This window comes from Cetorhinus maximus, chromosome 5 (genome assembly GCF_964194155.1).
Source record: "Cetorhinus maximus chromosome 5, sCetMax3.hap1.1, whole genome shotgun sequence".
In the NCBI taxonomy this organism is placed as follows: domain Eukaryota; kingdom Metazoa; phylum Chordata; class Chondrichthyes; order Lamniformes; family Cetorhinidae; genus Cetorhinus; species Cetorhinus maximus.
Genome location: NC_135883.1, coordinates 52344589 through 52364010, shown reverse-complemented (window position 1 = coordinate 52364010; position 19422 = coordinate 52344589). Strand labels below are relative to the sequence as shown.

The window sequence follows — 19422 nt, the reverse complement described above, 5'->3', positions numbered from 1 at the left end:
AATCCACAATTTGCTCTTCTGGTGTGTAAAACCTTTCCGATCTCCTTGATATACTGAGATATCCCACACCCCACACTGGTTACTCCACAAGTGCTGTGTAAATAATATCGTGAATGATGTTGAATGAAACAGATTGCCAACAAACACCATCTGAAAATAAAGCAGATTGGTTATTCCACTGGTACCTGTAAATGAACTGCTTATGTGCTAAGTGTAACTGAGTGACACTAGGAAAACGACACTGCATATGTCAGATAATGTGGTCAGTTTAATTTGGTTCATACAAATACACAGTGCAAACATCTCTTTGGTGAATTTATTGTTTTATGCTATGTTCCTGTTCTGTCTCATTAAAGCAATATGGCTATCAAGACACTCAGTCTCAGCACAAATGTGTACAAATACAAAGACGACAATAGTCAGTATAAAAACTAAATCAGCACTGCTGTTATGAGAGAAAAAAATTGCGAAACAAAGCAGTAGAATAGCCTTATGCTGTTCTGGCAGAACAATCCATTTATCAGTGTCAGGGTCTGTATAGAATCATACGGCACAGAATGAGGCCATTTGGTCCAATGTGCACCTTTGCCTGCTTGCAAGAAAAATAAAACAGACATGCAAACAAAAATGAAATCTAGGTGACTTTTCTTTTTAAAAAGCAGAGCAATACTTAAATATTTTTCAAAATACTACATTGCTCCTTTATATCCTAGAGCCCCTGAAAAAAATGGTCAGTAACTTTATGTTGAATGCCATGAAATTCAACTTCTCTTGTAAATAGTTGGCATCTCATCATTTTTGCCAAGACATACTTAAAAATAAATCTTAAATCACGTGAGGTTTTATTGCTGCTGTGATGCACTGATCTTTCTCTACCCCAAATCTTTTGTGAATGTTAAAGAAAAAACTTAGATTTAAGAGGTTGGCACATAAAAAATATGGTTACTTTTTTTAAAGTAACATGAGAATGTTGCCTTAAAATCAAATAGCACCATAAATGAAAGGTTGAGGTATGATGATTTTTTAAAAAAAAGTTATTAGATGTCCTTCATTGATGGTTAAAAGTGACCAATTAACATCTGACTGAGTAAATAAATAAAAAAATCTTCCCAACAATAAAGAAACAATGGTTAGAAATGTTAAATGGCATTTAATACTGTTTCACTGGTTAGCATAGCTTTTCAATGGATAATCAGGGAGCAAGAAACCCCTTTCATGGACCTCCCTCCCCACCCCCACCATTTCTTATGTCTGTATACAGTAACAAATTACTACAATGTAAAAAACTACTAGTACATAAAAACAGTAATCAAAAAATTAAGAAGTGCAAAATGCCATAAATCCAATAAGGTGTAATGGTTAGAGCTGTAAATTCAGTAGCCAGGCCACAAAGACAAAACAAAATAACAGATTTCTTTTTGAATGCTCTGATCTAGATTGACAAATAATTGTCAATCTTACTCATTGTGTGAGAACGCTGACATATTGTGCCAATTCGTGAAACAGCACGGGCACTTTTTCAATGTAGTATGTACACCAGTCTGCAAATTAGTAGGCATCTATGTATCAAACGTCCAAACAGGTATGAATAACATCTTCACATTAGTAACTACAAGAACAGCCTGCATACAAGTCTCAACACCTTGGGAGAGTGAAAGCCTTTAGGTTTTTAAAACACAAAATACCTGGGGTTCTAGAAGGAGTGAAATATATAAAACCACTGTTTTGATGGGTTTTCTTCCTCCTCCGAAACATTTTCCCTCAGTCATTCAAAAGAAAAACCAGCACATAAAAATATATATGTTGAGCTAGAGGAGTTCTTGAGATAGTTTTTGCCTTAAAACAAATAAAGTCGTTTGGAAATATTAAGGTATGTTACCTCCTGTTATTCACTATAGTGTCATATAAAAGAAATTACATGTAGCACCAATTTTCATTTTGGCATTTCTAACCTGAGAAGCTTCTTACCAGGAAAACATTGACAGACAAATTGAAATCACCCTGTCATAAAACACATTTCTTCCCTTTCAACACTTTTGCATTGTGGTTTTCTTTGACAGTACACTCATGGTACATGCACATAAAATATTTTAACTGGGTTGCTGATTTAAAAATCAGTTAATGTGAAGCATGCATTTGAGCATTTTCTTTTACTATTTCGTGGGATTTTTTCAAATTGACGTTTTCTTTGCAATTCTGACTGAATACTCATGGGTAGTTTTGAAAGCACACTGACATCCAGACATCATAATTCACTGTACAAATAAAAGGACAGCACATCCCCTCCAGTCTTGCAATGAAGGTTTAGGACCTCTCATCTTGTTTCAAGGTTTGTTCTGCACAGACTGGACAGCAAGCTCCCTCCATCTTCACAGGATTAGCACAACTGGTTGGTGGACATGTTTCAACGAAGCAGGTAAGCTGTCCTGCCTGAAATACAAGACAGAAAAAAAGATTTTGTTTCAAGTACGACTGAAAGTAAATCAAGCGCTGCATCCCAGCTGTACAGTGAGGACCCCCTGAAGTGCAACTAGTCTCTTACTGTTTTCAATTATCTGCTTTCTCACAGGAATTTAATATCAATCAGGCCATAACCTCCGGCTAACATCAATTAAGGCTTTTTTGAACAAATTTTCACTTCTTTATCATGCCAATGTACGAATGCACTGCAGGCTTTACTAAAAAGGCTGGAAAATAAGTGAAAAGACATGTTGTTCGGCTTTTAAAACAAAAATAAACAGACCAATACAGTCAAATGAAAAATGCACAAATCAAGCAAAACATCATAATAAATCCAGATTATTTTGTACAAGTCTCTTTCTGAAGAACTGAATGCAATTTGAGGGCTATGTGTTGGAATATATTGTTCACTACCTCAAGTTTCATTGATTTAAATGGTATTATTGCTGCCATCACACATCTGCAGTCATACCTTGCATTTACAGGTGGTGCAGGAGTCCTCCTTCCACTCCTCTTTGTTGGAGCGTTCTCGTGCCTTTCCATCAGTGCATCCAGATTTACTGAGTTGCCCTTCAAGTTTTTTAATCTGTGGGGAAAAATACGAAATAGGCAATAAAGGTCATGATTAAAAGTACAATGATCACTATCTGCCACTAATCAGCCATAACCCAAGAGACCAGAAAATTGGGACAATACAATGTCTTGCTTGTGTAGCAAAGGAACACTATTGTGGCACATCATGCATGTTAGAAGTGTCATACAGCATTATGGGTCCAACAAAGAAAATTATTTATTTCCCTTTGCAATCATCCATGCTTGGATGAACATCTATTTCCCCATACTCACAAAACTAGACATCAAAATCATTATTTTACTTGACAGTTTTGTTGCTAAACTCATTTTTCAATATCTGTAATGTTTTGCCAGTCAAGGTTTGGTTATTAGAAAAAAAGACAGTATTTGAAAATAAAGACATGCACAGGGGTTAACTGAAAACAATGTCAATGTGTTAGACCCAAATATCACTGCTGGCCATCTTAGTGGACATATGCTTAATACACTTCTTGTAAAATGTGTTAACATCTTTTAAAGTAGCAGATGAGAGGGAATCTTATATGGAATCAGTAAACATCTGGCTGCTGATATTGCCTGCTGCAACATCTAGATCTAAGTATCAAAGCCTGCTTTTGACACGCTTGCATTGCAAGCAATTGCTGCATAGTGTCACAATGCTCAGCGAGGGAAGACCATTGCCAATGTCATCCTTATTGTCGGGCTATTAAAGAATACAGTTCATTCCTTTAGTTTAACTGTACTGATTATACGACAGTTGAGGAATATTGAGATGGCCTCCAGAAATCTATGGGCACAAGCACCAACTTCGGAAGGGGGCCCTTTAAGAAGGTGGTGAAGGGGGCAGGGCAGGGATAGGGAGAATGTTTCTTCACCTTTCTGCTCCTAATTATTTAGCCACATTTGGCACTGGGGTTATTACCTGCGCATTGGTCATTTGATTAGCATATTTAAGGAGCCCAAAGCCAGTACTGGGCAGTCAACCTGAGTACGTGGAAGTTGCTGTTGCCAATTTGGAAATTGGTGTCCCAATATTATTTTCGTACCAAAAAAGCGTGTGTGATGTGAACCAACTTCTCCCCTTCATTTATCTGCTCTCCTAGATCTCTGTTCCTTCACTTTTAAAAATCGTAAACATTCAATATATACTTTCTTTCATGGTTTCTTTTCTCCCCAAATATACTGTTACACATTTATCTGCACAGAGTTGTTTGTACTAGCTTCTCACCCTATTAACCTTTTATCACCTCCTGCATCTTCCTCACAATTTATTATGTCCTCCAATTTGGTTTCAACAAACCTAATTATGTTTCCTATTGTGCGCATCTCCAAACCGGTTATTAAAATGAAGGCTAAGGAAAATGAAAACCCTTTTATCTCTAAATGTATTCCCACCTGATTTTGAAGACCAGCAATGGTTTTCTGTATTTCAGTCATAAATTCCTGGAAATCATTTATGACAGCATCATCTTTTTCAGAGGCAGATTTTAATGACATGGTTACATTTTCATTGCGAAATGCATTCACCAGAGAACTGCAAGGACATTTTAAAATAAATTATATTAGTATCAATCATATGTAAACAAAGCATATTGTGCATCACTAATTTTGCTATTTGCAGCTACTTAAAATATATTCACAACTGTACTGATCAATTTCATAGAGTAGGATAATTCGAGATGATGAAGGTCATTTCATCCATATTAGTTTGTTCAACCAGAAAAACCTTAAGGTTCCCCACACTGCTGCATCTATTGGAAAATAACCAAATGCTATCATACATCTGCATTTCATCCTTGCACAGGGCTAATCTTGTCCATAATTGAAATTCCATTGTGTGCGCCATTGTGGATGATGCAAGTTATTGCTGCAATCAAATCAAGGAAAGAATCAATAAATTCATTCAAAATTGTGGTCACAAAGCATGAGGAACCCATTGATCGACAATGATGACCCGGTGAAAGAAACTAAACAAAAGGACACTTGCCGACAGCATCAAAATATTTAAATTCATGTCAGGAATACTAGATTGGAACCTTCTGTGGAAGATTTCCTTTGCAACATGGCTTCATTAGAGGCAGATGAGAGGGAACAACATCAATCCCCTCGACAATTTCTAAAGACATTTGTATGGCTCTCTTCTGGGCCATTAACAAAGGTTGCCTGAATTTAACAAAAGAATTAGGAGGAGTAGGCCATTCAGCCCCTCAGGCCTACTTTGCAGTTTGGTAAGATCATGGTTGACCAGGTTGTGGCCTCAACTCCACTTTCCTGTGTCGGCCATAACTGTTGATTCCCTTGCTGATCAAAAATCGAATTTGGCCTTGAAAACGTTCAATGGCCCAGTCTCCATTGCCCTCTGGGGAAGAAAATTCCACAGGCAAATGACCCTCAGAGAAAAAAAAATCTCCTTATCTCCTCCTTTAATGCAAGACCCCTAATTTTTAAACTGTGACCCCTGGTTCGAGACTCCGCCCACAAGGGGAAACATCCTCTTAACATCCATCCTGTCAAGTTCTCTCAGGATCTTATATGTTTCAATCAGATCACCTCCCATGCTTCTAAACTTCAATGGGTATTGACCCAACCTATTCAACATTTCCTCATAAGGTAACCCTTTCATCCCAGGAATTAGTTGAGTGAACTTTCGTTGAATTGCTGCTAATGCAATTATATCCTCTCTTAAGTAAGGAGACCAAAACTGTACACAATACTCTAGATGTGGTCTCACCAACACCCTGTACAACAGTAGCATAATTTGCATACTTTTATATTTAATTCCCCTTGCAATAAATGACAAAATTCCATTTGCCTTCCTAATCACTTGCTGCATCAGCAAATTGGTATAATTCTTTTTCATCCAAGTCATTGGATGACTGTAGATTGTAAATAGTTGAGAGCCCAGTACTGATTCCTATGGCACCTCAGTACTAAAGCTTACCTACCCGAAAAATACTGATTTATCCCTACTGTTTCCTGTTAGCTAACCAATCCTCAATCCATGATAATATATTACCCTGACACCACGGGCTCTTATTTTGCGAAGTAACTTTTGATGCGGCAGTTTATCAAATGCCTTTTGTAAATCCCAAGTATACCACATCTACAGATTGACCTTTATTCACGTTGCTTGTTACTTCCTCAAAGAATTTTAATAAATTTGTCAAACATGATTTCCCTCTCACAAAACCATGTTGGCTTTGCATGGTTATATTATGATTTTCTAAATGCCCTACTATTACTTCCTTAATAATGGATTTTAGTATTTTCCCTATGACAGATTTGGATTAACTGGCCTCCTTTCTATCGCCCGTCTTTCTTGAATAGAAGTGTTACATTAGTGATTTTCCAATCTGCTGGGACTTTTCCAGCATCTAGGGAATTTTGGAAGATCACATGAATGCATCTACTATTTCTGCAGCCACTTCTTTTAAGACTCTAGGATGATAGCCATCAGGTCCACGGGACTTGTCAACCTTTACTTCCAATAATTTTCCCAAACCTTTTCCAACGTGATTGTGATTGTTTCAAGTTCCTCCCTCCGTTTTAACTCTCGATTGTCAAGTACTCTTGGGATGTTTTTGTCTTCTACAATGAAGACAGTTGCAAAATATCTGTTCAACGCTTCTGCTATTTCCTTAATTCCCATTATTAGTTCTGCAGCCTCACCCTTTAAGGGACCAACGCTCACTCTAGTTACTCTTTTCCTTTTTAAATACTTGCAGAAACTGTTACTATCTGTTTTAATTTCTAGCTAACTTTCTCTCATAGTTTAATTTCTCCGTCATTTTGTTTTTTTAGTCATTCTTTACTGATTTCTAAAATCAGTTTCTCCACTAACCATGCATCCTTCTCCATGCTATCTTGAATTAAGAGGTAAGTATTACAGTTGTTAAACCAGCATGCTCCTCTTGCAACATTCTTCACATTTGCTTTCTCATCTTGTACCTTTACCTACTGCTGATAACTATGGTGCTACCCTTTTATGAATTCCCTCCGTAGCAAATTATAACAGCATCCAGACTCCTGCATGGGGTAGTGGAGCCATCCTAGCAATATCAGAGCAGTTTGCACTCACTCACGGGGATGACACAGGTACTAAGAAATAAATGCAATTTGCGGCTCTAATGAACGAAAATGGATTTCACGACTCTCTAATACTTATCAGCTGCTGTTTTAAAATGGGCTAACCAAAATAATAATTTCCCTTTAAAGGCAACTAATACCTTTAAGCCCTACAAGCACACCATTCCCCAACTCCCTTCATGGCTACACCCAATGGCATAGCACCAGGGATAATCTAAACTGATACACTTTCAGGAGTCTTATAATTTTCAAAAATTACAGATCAAAGAAAACAGATCACCAGCTCAAGGAGGAAGGTCCACCACCTTTGCACAGTGAACATCCCCATAAAAATATTAAAAAGTTATTTGTAAAGGAAAGATCATTTTTCCCCTAATATTACTGTGGGATACTTTAAAGCAGACTTGTGTTGCGTGTATGTTTGTGTCTGTGTCTAGTTCATTTAAACTGCAGACAGTCAGACTGCAAGGTTTGAATCATCAAAAGGGTTTAGGTGTAAAACAGGCATTTGAAATGGAGATGGGTAAGCTAGGATGAAGTTTCAGCAGATACAATGTGAATGGAATTTGCATTTTAAGATAAGTTGAGAGGTAGTTTGATTTTCAAAGGGACATGATAAGATGCTTACAACTGGCCAGATAAATAAGGCAAAGTTATTAAGTTTATTTTTCCCAAAAGTGTTGGCCATAATGGCAACATGAAAGATTTTTATATTCTAGTAAAAGTAACTTCAAAGACAGGCTGAAACAATGGGATTTACAGATCAAAAGAGAGAAATATTTTAAAGAAAGATATAAAGCTGTGTGGCATGTGGCCATGTGAGATCTTGGAAGGTGCACTGTGTGAAACAGACCTGTGAAAAGCTTCTAGCCACACTGGAGAAGTTTGCTGATCCAGTAACTAAGGTTTTGTTAAAAGCCTTTGGAGTTCCATTGTCGACTGAGAGGGGAAAAAAAACTGTGAAATACCTCCCTTATAGCAACAGTGCGTGCTTGTGGTAATATTGCTGGATGTTTTATAGATTAAGAATCTATTTGGAGTGTTGCCTGGAAGGAGAGTATAGCTGGGAGTTTAGTTAAGTAGAAATCTTGAGAACATTGTTATAAAACTAAATGTAACTGTGTAACTGTTGTCTTGTGTGTTTAAGTTTTCTTTTCTTTTGTTAACAGATATTTTAATTGAATCTTTAAAATCTCTCCTTCCTTCCTTCTGACTTCAGTGCACAAACCTTCTTGTAATAAATACAAATTGCAAAATCTTAGTGATAACATAGTCAAGTTTCCCTTTGGGATTTGGTCAGCCTGACAAATACCACCTGCCATATCATAACCTAACAGTGATCTAAAAAAATAGATTATCTGTAAAGTTAAACTCAAGACTATTTTAGGATTATAAACCAAACATTGTTAATTTGAGGCTCTTCAAAGTCCACTGCTGTTACTTTATTAACCTCCAGCCTTTGTTAAGATATTTGAAATGTTTTACAATTGATTCTCAATTTCTGACAACCTCCCCATATGAAAATGAACAGATTATGCAACAGAACCCAGTTGTCAACTGAAATGAACCTGGAACGTGTCAGGCTTTTCAATTTTCTTAAAGGTGGCTCATCCCGGAAGCTGTATTCAGGTGAACGTCTGCCACGGAAATGGTGTGACAGTGCATTGAATTGCCCTCTGGTCCTGCAGTCTGGAGAATAAAGTAAAATATTCTGTTAAAATACTGGGTTAATAAAAAAGATGCGCTTGTAATAATAGTCATTTAATATTGTGCCAGATTCAGAAATAATAATCCTTTATTAATCTCCTGAATTACAACTGGGGTTGTTAAAATTTCTAATTCTAGGCTACGTGTTAAGGGCTAAATAGCCATTCTGAAAAAAGATTATAGCTTACTTTAAAGAAATCTTAATTTTAAGTGTTTACCTCTCCTTTCACGTCAGCCAGCTTTTATAAAACAAAATACTGTTGCCTGCTGTTTTGGCTCTCTCAATCTTGAATTGTCAGTCCTTTAAGTCATAAAACATGCAAACAAACATGCAGTTTGGCCTCAAAAGTAACAATATGGTCATAGTTTGATGGAATTACTTCATAATAGCTCATTTATCATTTGCCTTTGACAAACTAGAAAGCAACATTTGAAGTCTCTCTTTACCATACAATCATGACTTTTATATCTTTCCAGTTCAAATCTTCCTGTATGTTAAATCAATACAATAGCCGAAGACTAATCATTTAGACAAAATAAGTTTGCTTGCACTGAAATGCACTAATTTAAATGCGCTTTGGCCAAGATGCAATAATTTAAGATAAGTTCAATAATTAATGTATGATTAGAGCCTTTCAAAAGGGTGTTAAGTAACTTCTTGTGAATAAATTAATTGTATTAATAACATTAATATGATTTCTGGTAAATCAAAAACGTAATCAGACCAGGAAATTTAGACATTTTCCTTAATTTACCAGTCACTTTCACTTTCAAAGTGAGACTGAATAGTTAGCTTGAAAGTTAGCTTGAATACTTCTGGTTTAAAAGGAGTCTAAGGTATGTTAAGTACCTTTTTGAAACACAACCATAAAGTGTTTTGTTCATGGTGTATAAAATACATCAGCACAGGATTATTGAAGTTACTCACTGTTCTATATCTTCACTTGAAAATGACTCCTTTACTTTTAGTTATTTTATCCTGTCCTTTTAACATGAATGGTTTTCCCATAAGTTATTTATTCACTTGGCCTAACATCTCAAATGTTAATGATTGCTTTTTTAACTTTGGCATCAAAACCTTCCTGTAGTTCAATAATGAATGTCCTTCTTGCACAACATCTCTTGCAGCTGAATGCAAGGTGATTTTAGTTAGATCCCAGTTAAATCTGAGTCAGATTTTGAAGCGAATAAAAGATCAGGGGTCTGCTGGAATCTCCTTTATGAGAAGTATGGGGTATTTGTGCCGTCAACTGCAAAACTGGACTCAGCCAGAAGTGGGGCTGGCCTAGCTGCCAAATGGTTTTAAAATAGGGCACCAGGGAGCACACAAGTTTGAACACGTTCGTGTGGTAAAAATGGTTTTTAGAAATGCATAATTTTTACACAGTGGGGGCATTAAAAAAATGGTGGCCAACATTTTCTGGTATAAGCAACTTTCTCGGCGGCAAAAGGAAAATAATGGAGCTTTCTAAAGCATTTTTAAAATTGTTAGCAACTGAGCAATTAACACAAATAGAAAAATGTTGGGAGTTATTCTCATGAAACAGTAGTGTGAATGTTATTCCATCTTTTGCTCCTGGTGTTTGTCATAGGATGGGTTTTTGAAAAGTATAACATCCTCTACCCAACCCCAGGATTGAGTTCAACCCTCCTGCTGTGCCAGCATTTCATACACCTGGCATCCTTGAAGCTTGGTAACTTAATTGGTAACTGGAATGCACAGAAAGGCAAACAGGTGGGAAAAGTTGCAGATTCATTTCTTGAACTGTGCTATGTTACTCATCTCGGCCAAGGCAGTGCTGGATTTCTAGAATTAATAACGGTCTCCTGGATATTTGCTAAGTTTCCCACTCCTAATCACTATGATAGACCTTTGCTAAAACACCACGTGTGGATGTCAGTTGAGTATTTGAATGCATTTAACTGTGGGTGTCTTCCTTCCCTACCATCCTGCTTGAATAGCCTGTGAACGCCCACTGTCCAGGGTCACACATACAAGGAGGTCACCAAGACAAGTTATCAAGAGGAGATCTGGTTATTTTGGAATCTTACCCCAGCATAAGTTTGTGCCTTCTGGAAAAGGAAAACTGGGAGAGGCTTAAAGAGAAGTACTGTGAAGCATCAAGTCTAGAATGAGGAAGGACAAGTGGGGAGAGAATAGACAATGTGACTATATATGAATTGGGAATGCTAACGTTTCATACATCCAATGGACTCTGTAGAGGCTCATGATAGGAAGTGATAAAATATGATTTTTAAACAGATTTAGAAACAAACTAAATGCCTGGCATACTTAACACAATGGTTCTTTGAGAGTTGGCTTCTCTTTTGACAAATTAAAGTGCTTGAAAGTGCATCTGGCTTTCAAATCCCGTGCATTTCCAGATCTCATTAATGTTATACAAGGTTGGAAGTAAAATTAAACTTTACTAGAGAGTGGGTTAGTTCAATGTCACTTTTTTCTTTACAACAAAGCAAGTCCTGCATTCACAAATGTCCAAATTCATAGGACATTGTTACTTGAGACAACACCACCAGACAATGACTATGGCAAATGGCATGAATTCTTAGTTGTGACCTTGAAATGATCATTATTCAGGTTGAGGTGTGGGAAAGAAAGAAACTTGGTCAGCCTTTGGCAGAACATTAAAATGGAATGTTAGTCATGGGAAGTATTTGTGGTCAGTAGATCTGGGTTCATTGCCTGTACCAGAAACGCTTTAGAAACAGTACTTGCAGTGTGTTACGGAAGCAAAAACAAGAGGCGAATCCTGGGAAATAGAATGTTTTATGTAATAAAAGCCAGAAATTCAGAACGCTTCAGAAAGGGAAGTTCTGAAATGTTGACCTGTGCTTCCACTTTAGATGTTGGCCAACCAGCTTATTTCTATCACGTAGAGTTACTGGTTGGATGAAGAATAGGCAATAAGAAATGAGCAACTAACCTTTGGCAGGAATAAGAGAGATAAATTAGACCACAGATACTTTTCAGATAAAACATAAAATGGGGTGAATATTAAGCCCTTTACATGATGAGAGGGAGGGGGTTAAATCCTAAAATATATGAGTCCTCAACCCAGCAGCAAGTGCACGTTTACATTTTCACTTTGGTGAGTAGCATGTTGTGCGGCTGTCCCAGTTTGGAGATAGAGACTCTTCATTAACATGCTAAACCCAAAGCTCTCATAACAGAGCCTGATATAAATTAAATAGTTGATGGTTGGGGTTCCTAGGGCCTGGTAAACCTGGCAGTGAACCGGCTCCAGAAGGTAAGTGATTTTTGTTGCATTCCTCGTGTACCAGGAGGAGGTGTGCTGCTCCTTCACCCTTCAACCTCTCCACTTAATTGAGCCTCTTCTCTCATCAACCCACTGCCTGCCACAATCCGATCACACCTGATCCCCATCACCTCCACACCAAGCTCTGCCCCACAATGGGTGACTTTTCCCCCTCCCAACACCTGATCTCCAGCCTACCCCACATCCAACCCACCCTACAACTGACCACCCTCACTTTCCAATCCCCACTGTGACCTGCCCTGCAATTGACCCCCTTCTCCAAAAACCCCTCCCCCACCACCCCCAACAACTCCCTGATCCGCAGCCTGCCCCACAATCATGATTGCTGGGGACCATTCCATCTCGTCCCAAAGGGTCCTCAAGGTTGTGACCTGACCACCAGTTTTCCAGTCTAGCAGCTGACCAGCCTGTAAATCGGGCCAGCTTCTGTACAGGAAATGGAAGAAAAACATTTTAATGAGGGCCTGTCATGAAATTTGGCAGGACCTCCATGCCCTGGCCTCACAAAGCTTGCCCCGCACCCTTGCTACCTCCCTGCAAATATAGAGCCAATGATTTTAATTTATAAACGCCGTCTGTTCATATTTATTCTTTAGGCATTTATGTCAAGAATGACAAATGCGCATTTTGAGGATCCATACACGTTTAATTCATACCCTAATTCATTACAGGGAAACTGACACAAACACTTCCCTGCAGTTTCTTTGTTTTGCAGGCAAGCCATAGCAATGTCAGTCAGTGCAAGCACCTCTGTATAGCACATTTCAAACATATTTCCCTTTCATCACCCACACAGATGCACACTGTCCAGCTGCTTTCATCAACCAAATAAATCTGACATATCTGAAAATCCAATAAATAAATAGCCCCATTCTAAAGAACAATCTGGAGAAAAAATCTAAGCTTCCATAGCAACCATGGGAAACCCAGACAAATTTCTTTACATCTTTTGTCAGCCATACCCTAAGCAAGTGCCAGATGATGACTAGACAACCAAATAAACAAACTTAAAATATATCTCTCAAGATAACTTATGCACTAAACAATTACATCTCTGTGTAAAATTCATACACAAGCTATGCACAACACAGAAAGTTCTTTAAAAACCTACCCAACAAAAAACAAAGTGAATTCAGGTTTTGGACTGCTTCAGCTTGTTGATTGAGGCCATACTGGAAGGCAATAACTCCATTTTATAGCATTCAACCCATTACTCAAAAAAATGGCAGACATTAAAATGCCATTAATCCTATCTACAAATACTTTGAAATGGTACTGTGGTAGCAAATCTAATGTTTTGACAGTTTGATTGTATAGTTCTAGATATTCTCTCGATCTCAGTGTCTCTATGGTTACCAACTCTGGCTTGATGTATACTGGAGGTTTCATTACATGACTTCCTACCTTCGACCACTCTGTGCCCAAATTCCTGCCATTGGTCATTGACGCATCCATTCTCACAACAACCTGCCTTCCTAGGCTATTGCAAAGCAACTATACTCGTTGGGTCGGATTTTCAAAGCAAGATTGGGAAGACAACATCCAGATAATTTCCTGGTCCTGACCCCATGCTGCTACTCTGTCAATGCCCTAATCAGGAAGGAGGCAAGCTCATCGCCTAATTAACGGCGCCAAGCATCTCCAGGAGGCGGGAGCTGCCTGCACAGCGCCAGTGGCAAAGACAGATGACAGCCATGATGGGGCCTGCCACTGCCTTGCCAAAGAGAGAAGGCAGCACCTCCAGGGTCAGAAGCATTAACACAAAGGAAAGTGGCCACAGCCTAAATGAAGGTAAAGCGTACAGTGTCATATCCTTTTCATCGAATAAAAACAAATTTTCAGTTCCCCTCACACTGGGCTCAATAGATGTGCATTAATATGGGCCAGACTGCTTGGGCTCGCCAAGTTCTACATTGAAAATTACCCTCCCCGTTCTGTTAAAATGCCCCTCAGGGAACTTAATGGGCTGTTAATTAGAAACTCCATGTGAAAATTGTGGTGCATCCTGGAGGCGTCCAGGTACAGAGACGCCCTCCGGGAAAGTGATTTTTAAATTGCCGCACTCCAGGCCCCAATCCTGTTGGCAATTGAAAATCCAGCCCTTCAATCTCAGCTCCAATATTTTTATAACTAATAAACAAGCGTTCAAAGAAACTGAAGGGTCTGTCAGTTCTGCTGAAGGGTCATGAGGACTCGAAACGTCATCTCTTTTCTTCTCCACCGATGCTGCCAGACCTGCTGAGTTTTTCCAGGTAATTTTGTTTTTGTTTTGGATTTCCAGCATCCGCAGTAGTTTTTTGTTTTTCTCTCCAAAGCAGATCCCACATTTCTTATGATCAGGAGTTTATTGTTGCTGCCCAAAGATAATCAGGAACCAGGGAGGGCCACAATGAAACCTGCTTAAAATTGTCACTGTAATTGCAAACGTGCCTCCATGTGCCCTTCTCCAATTTTTTGAAAGGCAGTTTGAACAACGCTTCAGAGTGATTGGGGCAACATAAATTAGCAAATTAGTTTTAACTGCTCCATTGCTTAGAGGATCAGCAGCAGCTCTCTCAAGCTGCTCCAGAATGCGTCAGTCCTGCCCAAAAGTAATAGGTGTGGGGTGATCACTATAATTTCAAACAAACTTCCATTGTCGCAAGCATTGGATGGATGCTTTATCTGAACCCTAATCCACATCCCTAGAATTGCGTGTCTGTGAATTTAACCCCTTGTGAACTAACAACACCAAGATTCTTCTTTGGCAAAGTCATCAGAAGAGACGTCAAAATATTATGATCTAATCAATCTTCCACTGATCTTTGGGGGAATAAGAAAGATTGGCATCTCTATGCCACTCCCTCTACTCCTCAAAGCTCAAACTTGAACAGGGGATGCATAGAGTCAAAAAAAGGGATGGAATCCTGGCTTTAGCTGCACCTGATGTAAGAACTCTCAAAATAAACTATGTTGACCTCTGAGCATATACTATTTACTTCTCTTGGTGTCATCAAGCTCTGGCAGCACTTATGGGTACAGTGCTTTTGAGTTTTGATACTAAAGAAACTTTCATATTTAAAAGTGTTGCATGCATCCCACGTCAGTTGCAAGGCATGTAAACCAAAGCATTAAAATTAAAAAATAATTAAAATTATGCTTTAAAGATAATATATTTAGTTCTACAGGGTTAATATTACAATCACAAAAGGCCAGCCTTGACTCAGTGATCATACTCCCACCTCTTGAATTTGAAAGTCATGGGCTCAGAGAGTCATAACGGCACAAAAGGAAACCATTTGGCCCATCGAGGCACAATCCCCACGAGCGAGAATTGAGCACATAAACTCGGCTGACACTTCAATGCAGGACTGAGGGGATGTGTTGTTGGAAATGCCATTTTTCAAGTGAGCCATCGAACTGATTTGAGAAAGGCCTTGTTTTCTTTCACTTGGATGTAAATGACCTCAACTATTATTTGAAAAGGAGCAAGGATTTTCTCCTGGAATTCTAGCCAACATTTATCCCTGAACAAATGCAAAAACAAGATTATCCAGTAATTTATCACCACAGCTTTTTCTGGGATCACACTGCACAAATTAGACACCATAATTCCTTAAATTACGTCACCTACGCCACTTCAAAAGCACTTTATTGGTTGTCAGGTGCTTTAGAAAATCCAGAGGGTATGAAAGGCGCTGTGTAAATGCAAGTTCTTTCTTTTCTTTAATAATGAAGTTAAAGCTGACTTCCCAGGAGTTAAATCAAACGTGATACTCATTGTTATTTCAGCACTAGTTAAAAAAAATCCAGTCTAAGGAAATATTTATTTCTCGGAATTATCATCAACAAGATGTTTATAACAGCCTCACAGATATTAGTATCTGGTTTACATTTTGAAATTTTCCAGAATATCAAGTTCAAAATTTCCACAGCAGTACCCCTAAAAGAAATGGAAGGTGTCAACCCCAAGTGACAAATCTGCAATAAATCTCCTTATCTAATTAATTAAATTATGGAGAAAGCTCATCTTTTCTTATTTTCAAGTTTCATATCATTTCTTTTTAATGGACCAAGTGTTTTTGGACTCAAGGGCTAATAATTTAATGTTATAGTAAAAGCTGTAAGCAACCAAGCAAAGCTACATGTGGTTAATGCACTACAATTTGATAAACTGAGGGACTTTGTCATAGAAGTAGCTGATTGCACTAACTTAATAGACTCCCATGAGTTACTACCTAGCAACTGTTGTCATATGCAGTAATGGTACGAAAAATCCTATTATCAGATTGCCAAAAACAATTCAAACTACAATGGAGTCTATCCAAAGTGGTAGTCTGGCTATGAGGTAATATCTTGTTGGCTGCAGTATAACACCTATATAAAGCAGTTCCCAGGAATTCAAATCTAGTCATGACTAGTAAAACCATAGCTTCCACAAACATCCAACAGAGAAAGAAATTCAAATTGTAGCTCCTCTAATAGTTGGCAAAGACACTACTTAGCATGCAACTAAGCCGTACAAACAAGAAACATTCTAGTTTCAATTCCCAATACATTCTCAGTTAGATTATCTCAGCTGCAGTGTATCAAGGGATTTTACAATGCACCACATTATCTACAGTAACTCTCCATGAAATCATGAAGTTAACGGGGTATGATAGCATGCTGATAATATCGGTGGACTAGTAATCCAGAGACTTGGACTAATGATCTGGAGTCATGAGTTCAAAGCCTGAAACAGCAACTCGGAAATTTAAATTCAATTAATTTTTTTAAAATCCAGAATAAAAAGCAGTAATGACAACCATGTAACTACTGATTGTTGTAAAAATGCACCTGGTTCTTTAATGCTCTTTAGGGAAAGAAATCTTCTGCTCTTACTCAAGCCTATACGTGACACCAGACTGACCGACTCTTAACTGCCCTCTGAAACGGCTTGGCAAACCACTCAGTTGCACGAAACTGTTTCGACAAAGTATAACAGGAATAAAACCAGATGGACCACCTAGCATTAACCTAGGCACTGGACTCAGACACAGTGAAGGCACACTCAGTCTTCCTCACTAACATCTGGAGATTTATACCAAAAGTTGTACCAAGAGCTTTCTCACAGAGCAAGCGACAGCCTGACATAGTCCTACCCACAGAATCATAGTTATCAGCCAAGCCAGTGACAGCAAGAGTTACACAGTCAGAAGGGAGTGTCCCTGACTACAGGCCCTATCAAGTCTTGTGGTATCAGGCTAAGCCTGGGCAAGGAAACCTCCTGCTCATTCCTATTTACTGCCCTCCCTTAGCTGATAAATCAGTGCTCCTCCATTTTGAGTACCCTCTGAAAGAAGCACTGGGGGCATCAAGGGTACAAAATGTAGGGGACTTCGAAGCCGATCACCAAGAATGACACAGTAGCACTACTACTGGCTGAACTGGCCTCGTCCTGAAGCTCGCAGCTGTCATACTGGGCCTGCGCAGGGAAGACAGTGAAAGAACTAACGAGAGGAAAAAAACTTACTTGTTTTCATTTTCACTAATCTATCTGTCACAGATGCATCTGTCCATGACAGTATTGGCAAGAGTGACCACCTTGCAGAGGCAGAGTTCCCACTTCCACACTGAGGACACCTTCCATCACGTGTCGCACAGCCACTGTGCTAACTGGGATAGTTTCAAAAGCTCTCAGCACAAAGCTGGGACTCCATGAAGTGTTGTGGGTAATTAGCATCAGCAGAATTATATTCCACTACAATCTGCAAGCTCATTGCTCAGCATATCCCTCACTTTACCATCAAGACACGGACCAATGCCGGTTCAATGAATAGTGTTGAACAGCTTACCAAGGGAAGCAACAAACATACTTAAAAAGCAGAAACCTGGTGAAACACTGGAGCCCAACCAAATCCAAGTAGTGGGCAATTAAACAACTAATTGGAGGAGGCAGCTCAACGAGCACCCCCATGCTCAATGATGGGGAGCCCAGTGCCTGAGCGCACAAGTCAAGGCTGAAGCATTTGCAGCCAACTTCAGCTGGAAGTGCCAAGAGAGTGCTCCATGACTGAGTCCGCCTGAGGTCCCAGACATCACAAAAGCCAGTCTTCAGACAAATTGAATCACTACACACGATGTCAAGAAACGGCCATTGGCAGCGGATACAGCAAAGGCAATAGGTTCCAACAACATCCCAGTTGTATGCTGAGGACTTGTGTCCTAGAGTTAGCAATAATCATGGAAGATTTTAACTGCATATGGATTGAATGAATCAAATTGGCAAAGATGGTCTGGAGGTAATGCTCATAGAGTATATGGAGGGCAGTTTCTTAGAACAATATGTTCTGGAACCAACCAATGGACCTGGTAATCTGTAATGAAACAGGATTAACTGATGACTTCAAAGTAAAGGATCCTCATGGGGTAAAAGTGATCATAACATGATAGAATTTCACATTCAGTTTGAAGGTGTGAAATGTGGGTCTGAAACTAGAGACTAAAACTTTAACAAGGCAATTATAAGGTATGAAGACAGTTTGTTAAAGTATAATGGGAAAATTGGTTAAAAGGTAAGATGGCACAGAACAGTGGCAGGCATTTGAGGATATATTTCATAACTCTCAAAGATATATTCTATTGAGAAAGAAAGATGACGAGAAGGAGATATCATCTGTGGCTAGTTTAAGAAGTTAAGGATGGTTTCAAATTGAGAAGAAAAGACATACAGTGCTGCAAAGATTAGTGGAGGCTAGACGGTTGGGAACATTTTGGAAACCAGCAAAGGGTAACAAAAAAGTGAGAAATCGGAGTATGAGGGAATGCTAGCAAGGAATATAAAAACAGGCAGTAAAAGCTTCTACAAACATATAAAAATGAAAAGAGTAGCTAAAGTGAGTGTTGGTCCCTCAGAAGATGAGACTGTGGAATTAATAATGGGAAACAAGGGAATGGCAGAGACTTTGAACAAGTATTTTGTGTCTGTCTTCACAGTAGAAGACACAAAAAAATCATCCCAAGAATAGCAGAAAAGCAGGGGGGCAAAAAGGGGAGGGGAACTTAAAACAATTAAAATCACTCAATAAAAAGTACTAGGAAAGCTAATGGGCCAAAGGCTGACAAGTCCCCTGGGCCTGATGGCCTACATCCTAAAATCTTAAAAGAAGTTGCTGCTGAGATAGTGGATATATTGGTTCTAATCTTCAAATATCCCCTAGATTCTGGAAAGGTCCCAGCATATTGGAAAATCACAAATGTAACACCTCTGTTCAACAAAGGAGAGAGACAGAAAGCAGGAAACGATAGGTCAGTTCACCTAACATCTGTCATTGGG

At 38.8% G+C, this 19422-nt stretch overlaps 1 protein-coding gene across 4 annotated transcripts in view; it reads right to left on the bottom strand.

Annotated features, from left to right (window-relative positions):
- Positions 1–248: 248 nt before the first annotated feature.
- Positions 249–19422, bottom strand: part of LOC144680647 (peroxidasin homolog) — a 242312-nt gene continuing 223138 nt past the window's right edge. For all 4 annotated transcript variants that reach the window (XM_078541867.1, XM_078541868.1, XM_078541869.1 and 1 more), the window contains 4 exons: positions 8688–8808; positions 4429–4567; positions 2933–3046; positions 249–2430 (listed from right to left, as the gene is read on the bottom strand). In XM_078541867.1, the coding sequence (XP_078397993.1) occupies positions 2305–2430; positions 2933–3046; positions 4429–4567; positions 8688–8808 (500 nt within the window). In that variant the 3' untranslated portion in view covers positions 249–2304. The remainder of the gene's footprint in view (positions 2431–2932; positions 3047–4428; positions 4568–8687; positions 8809–19422) is intronic.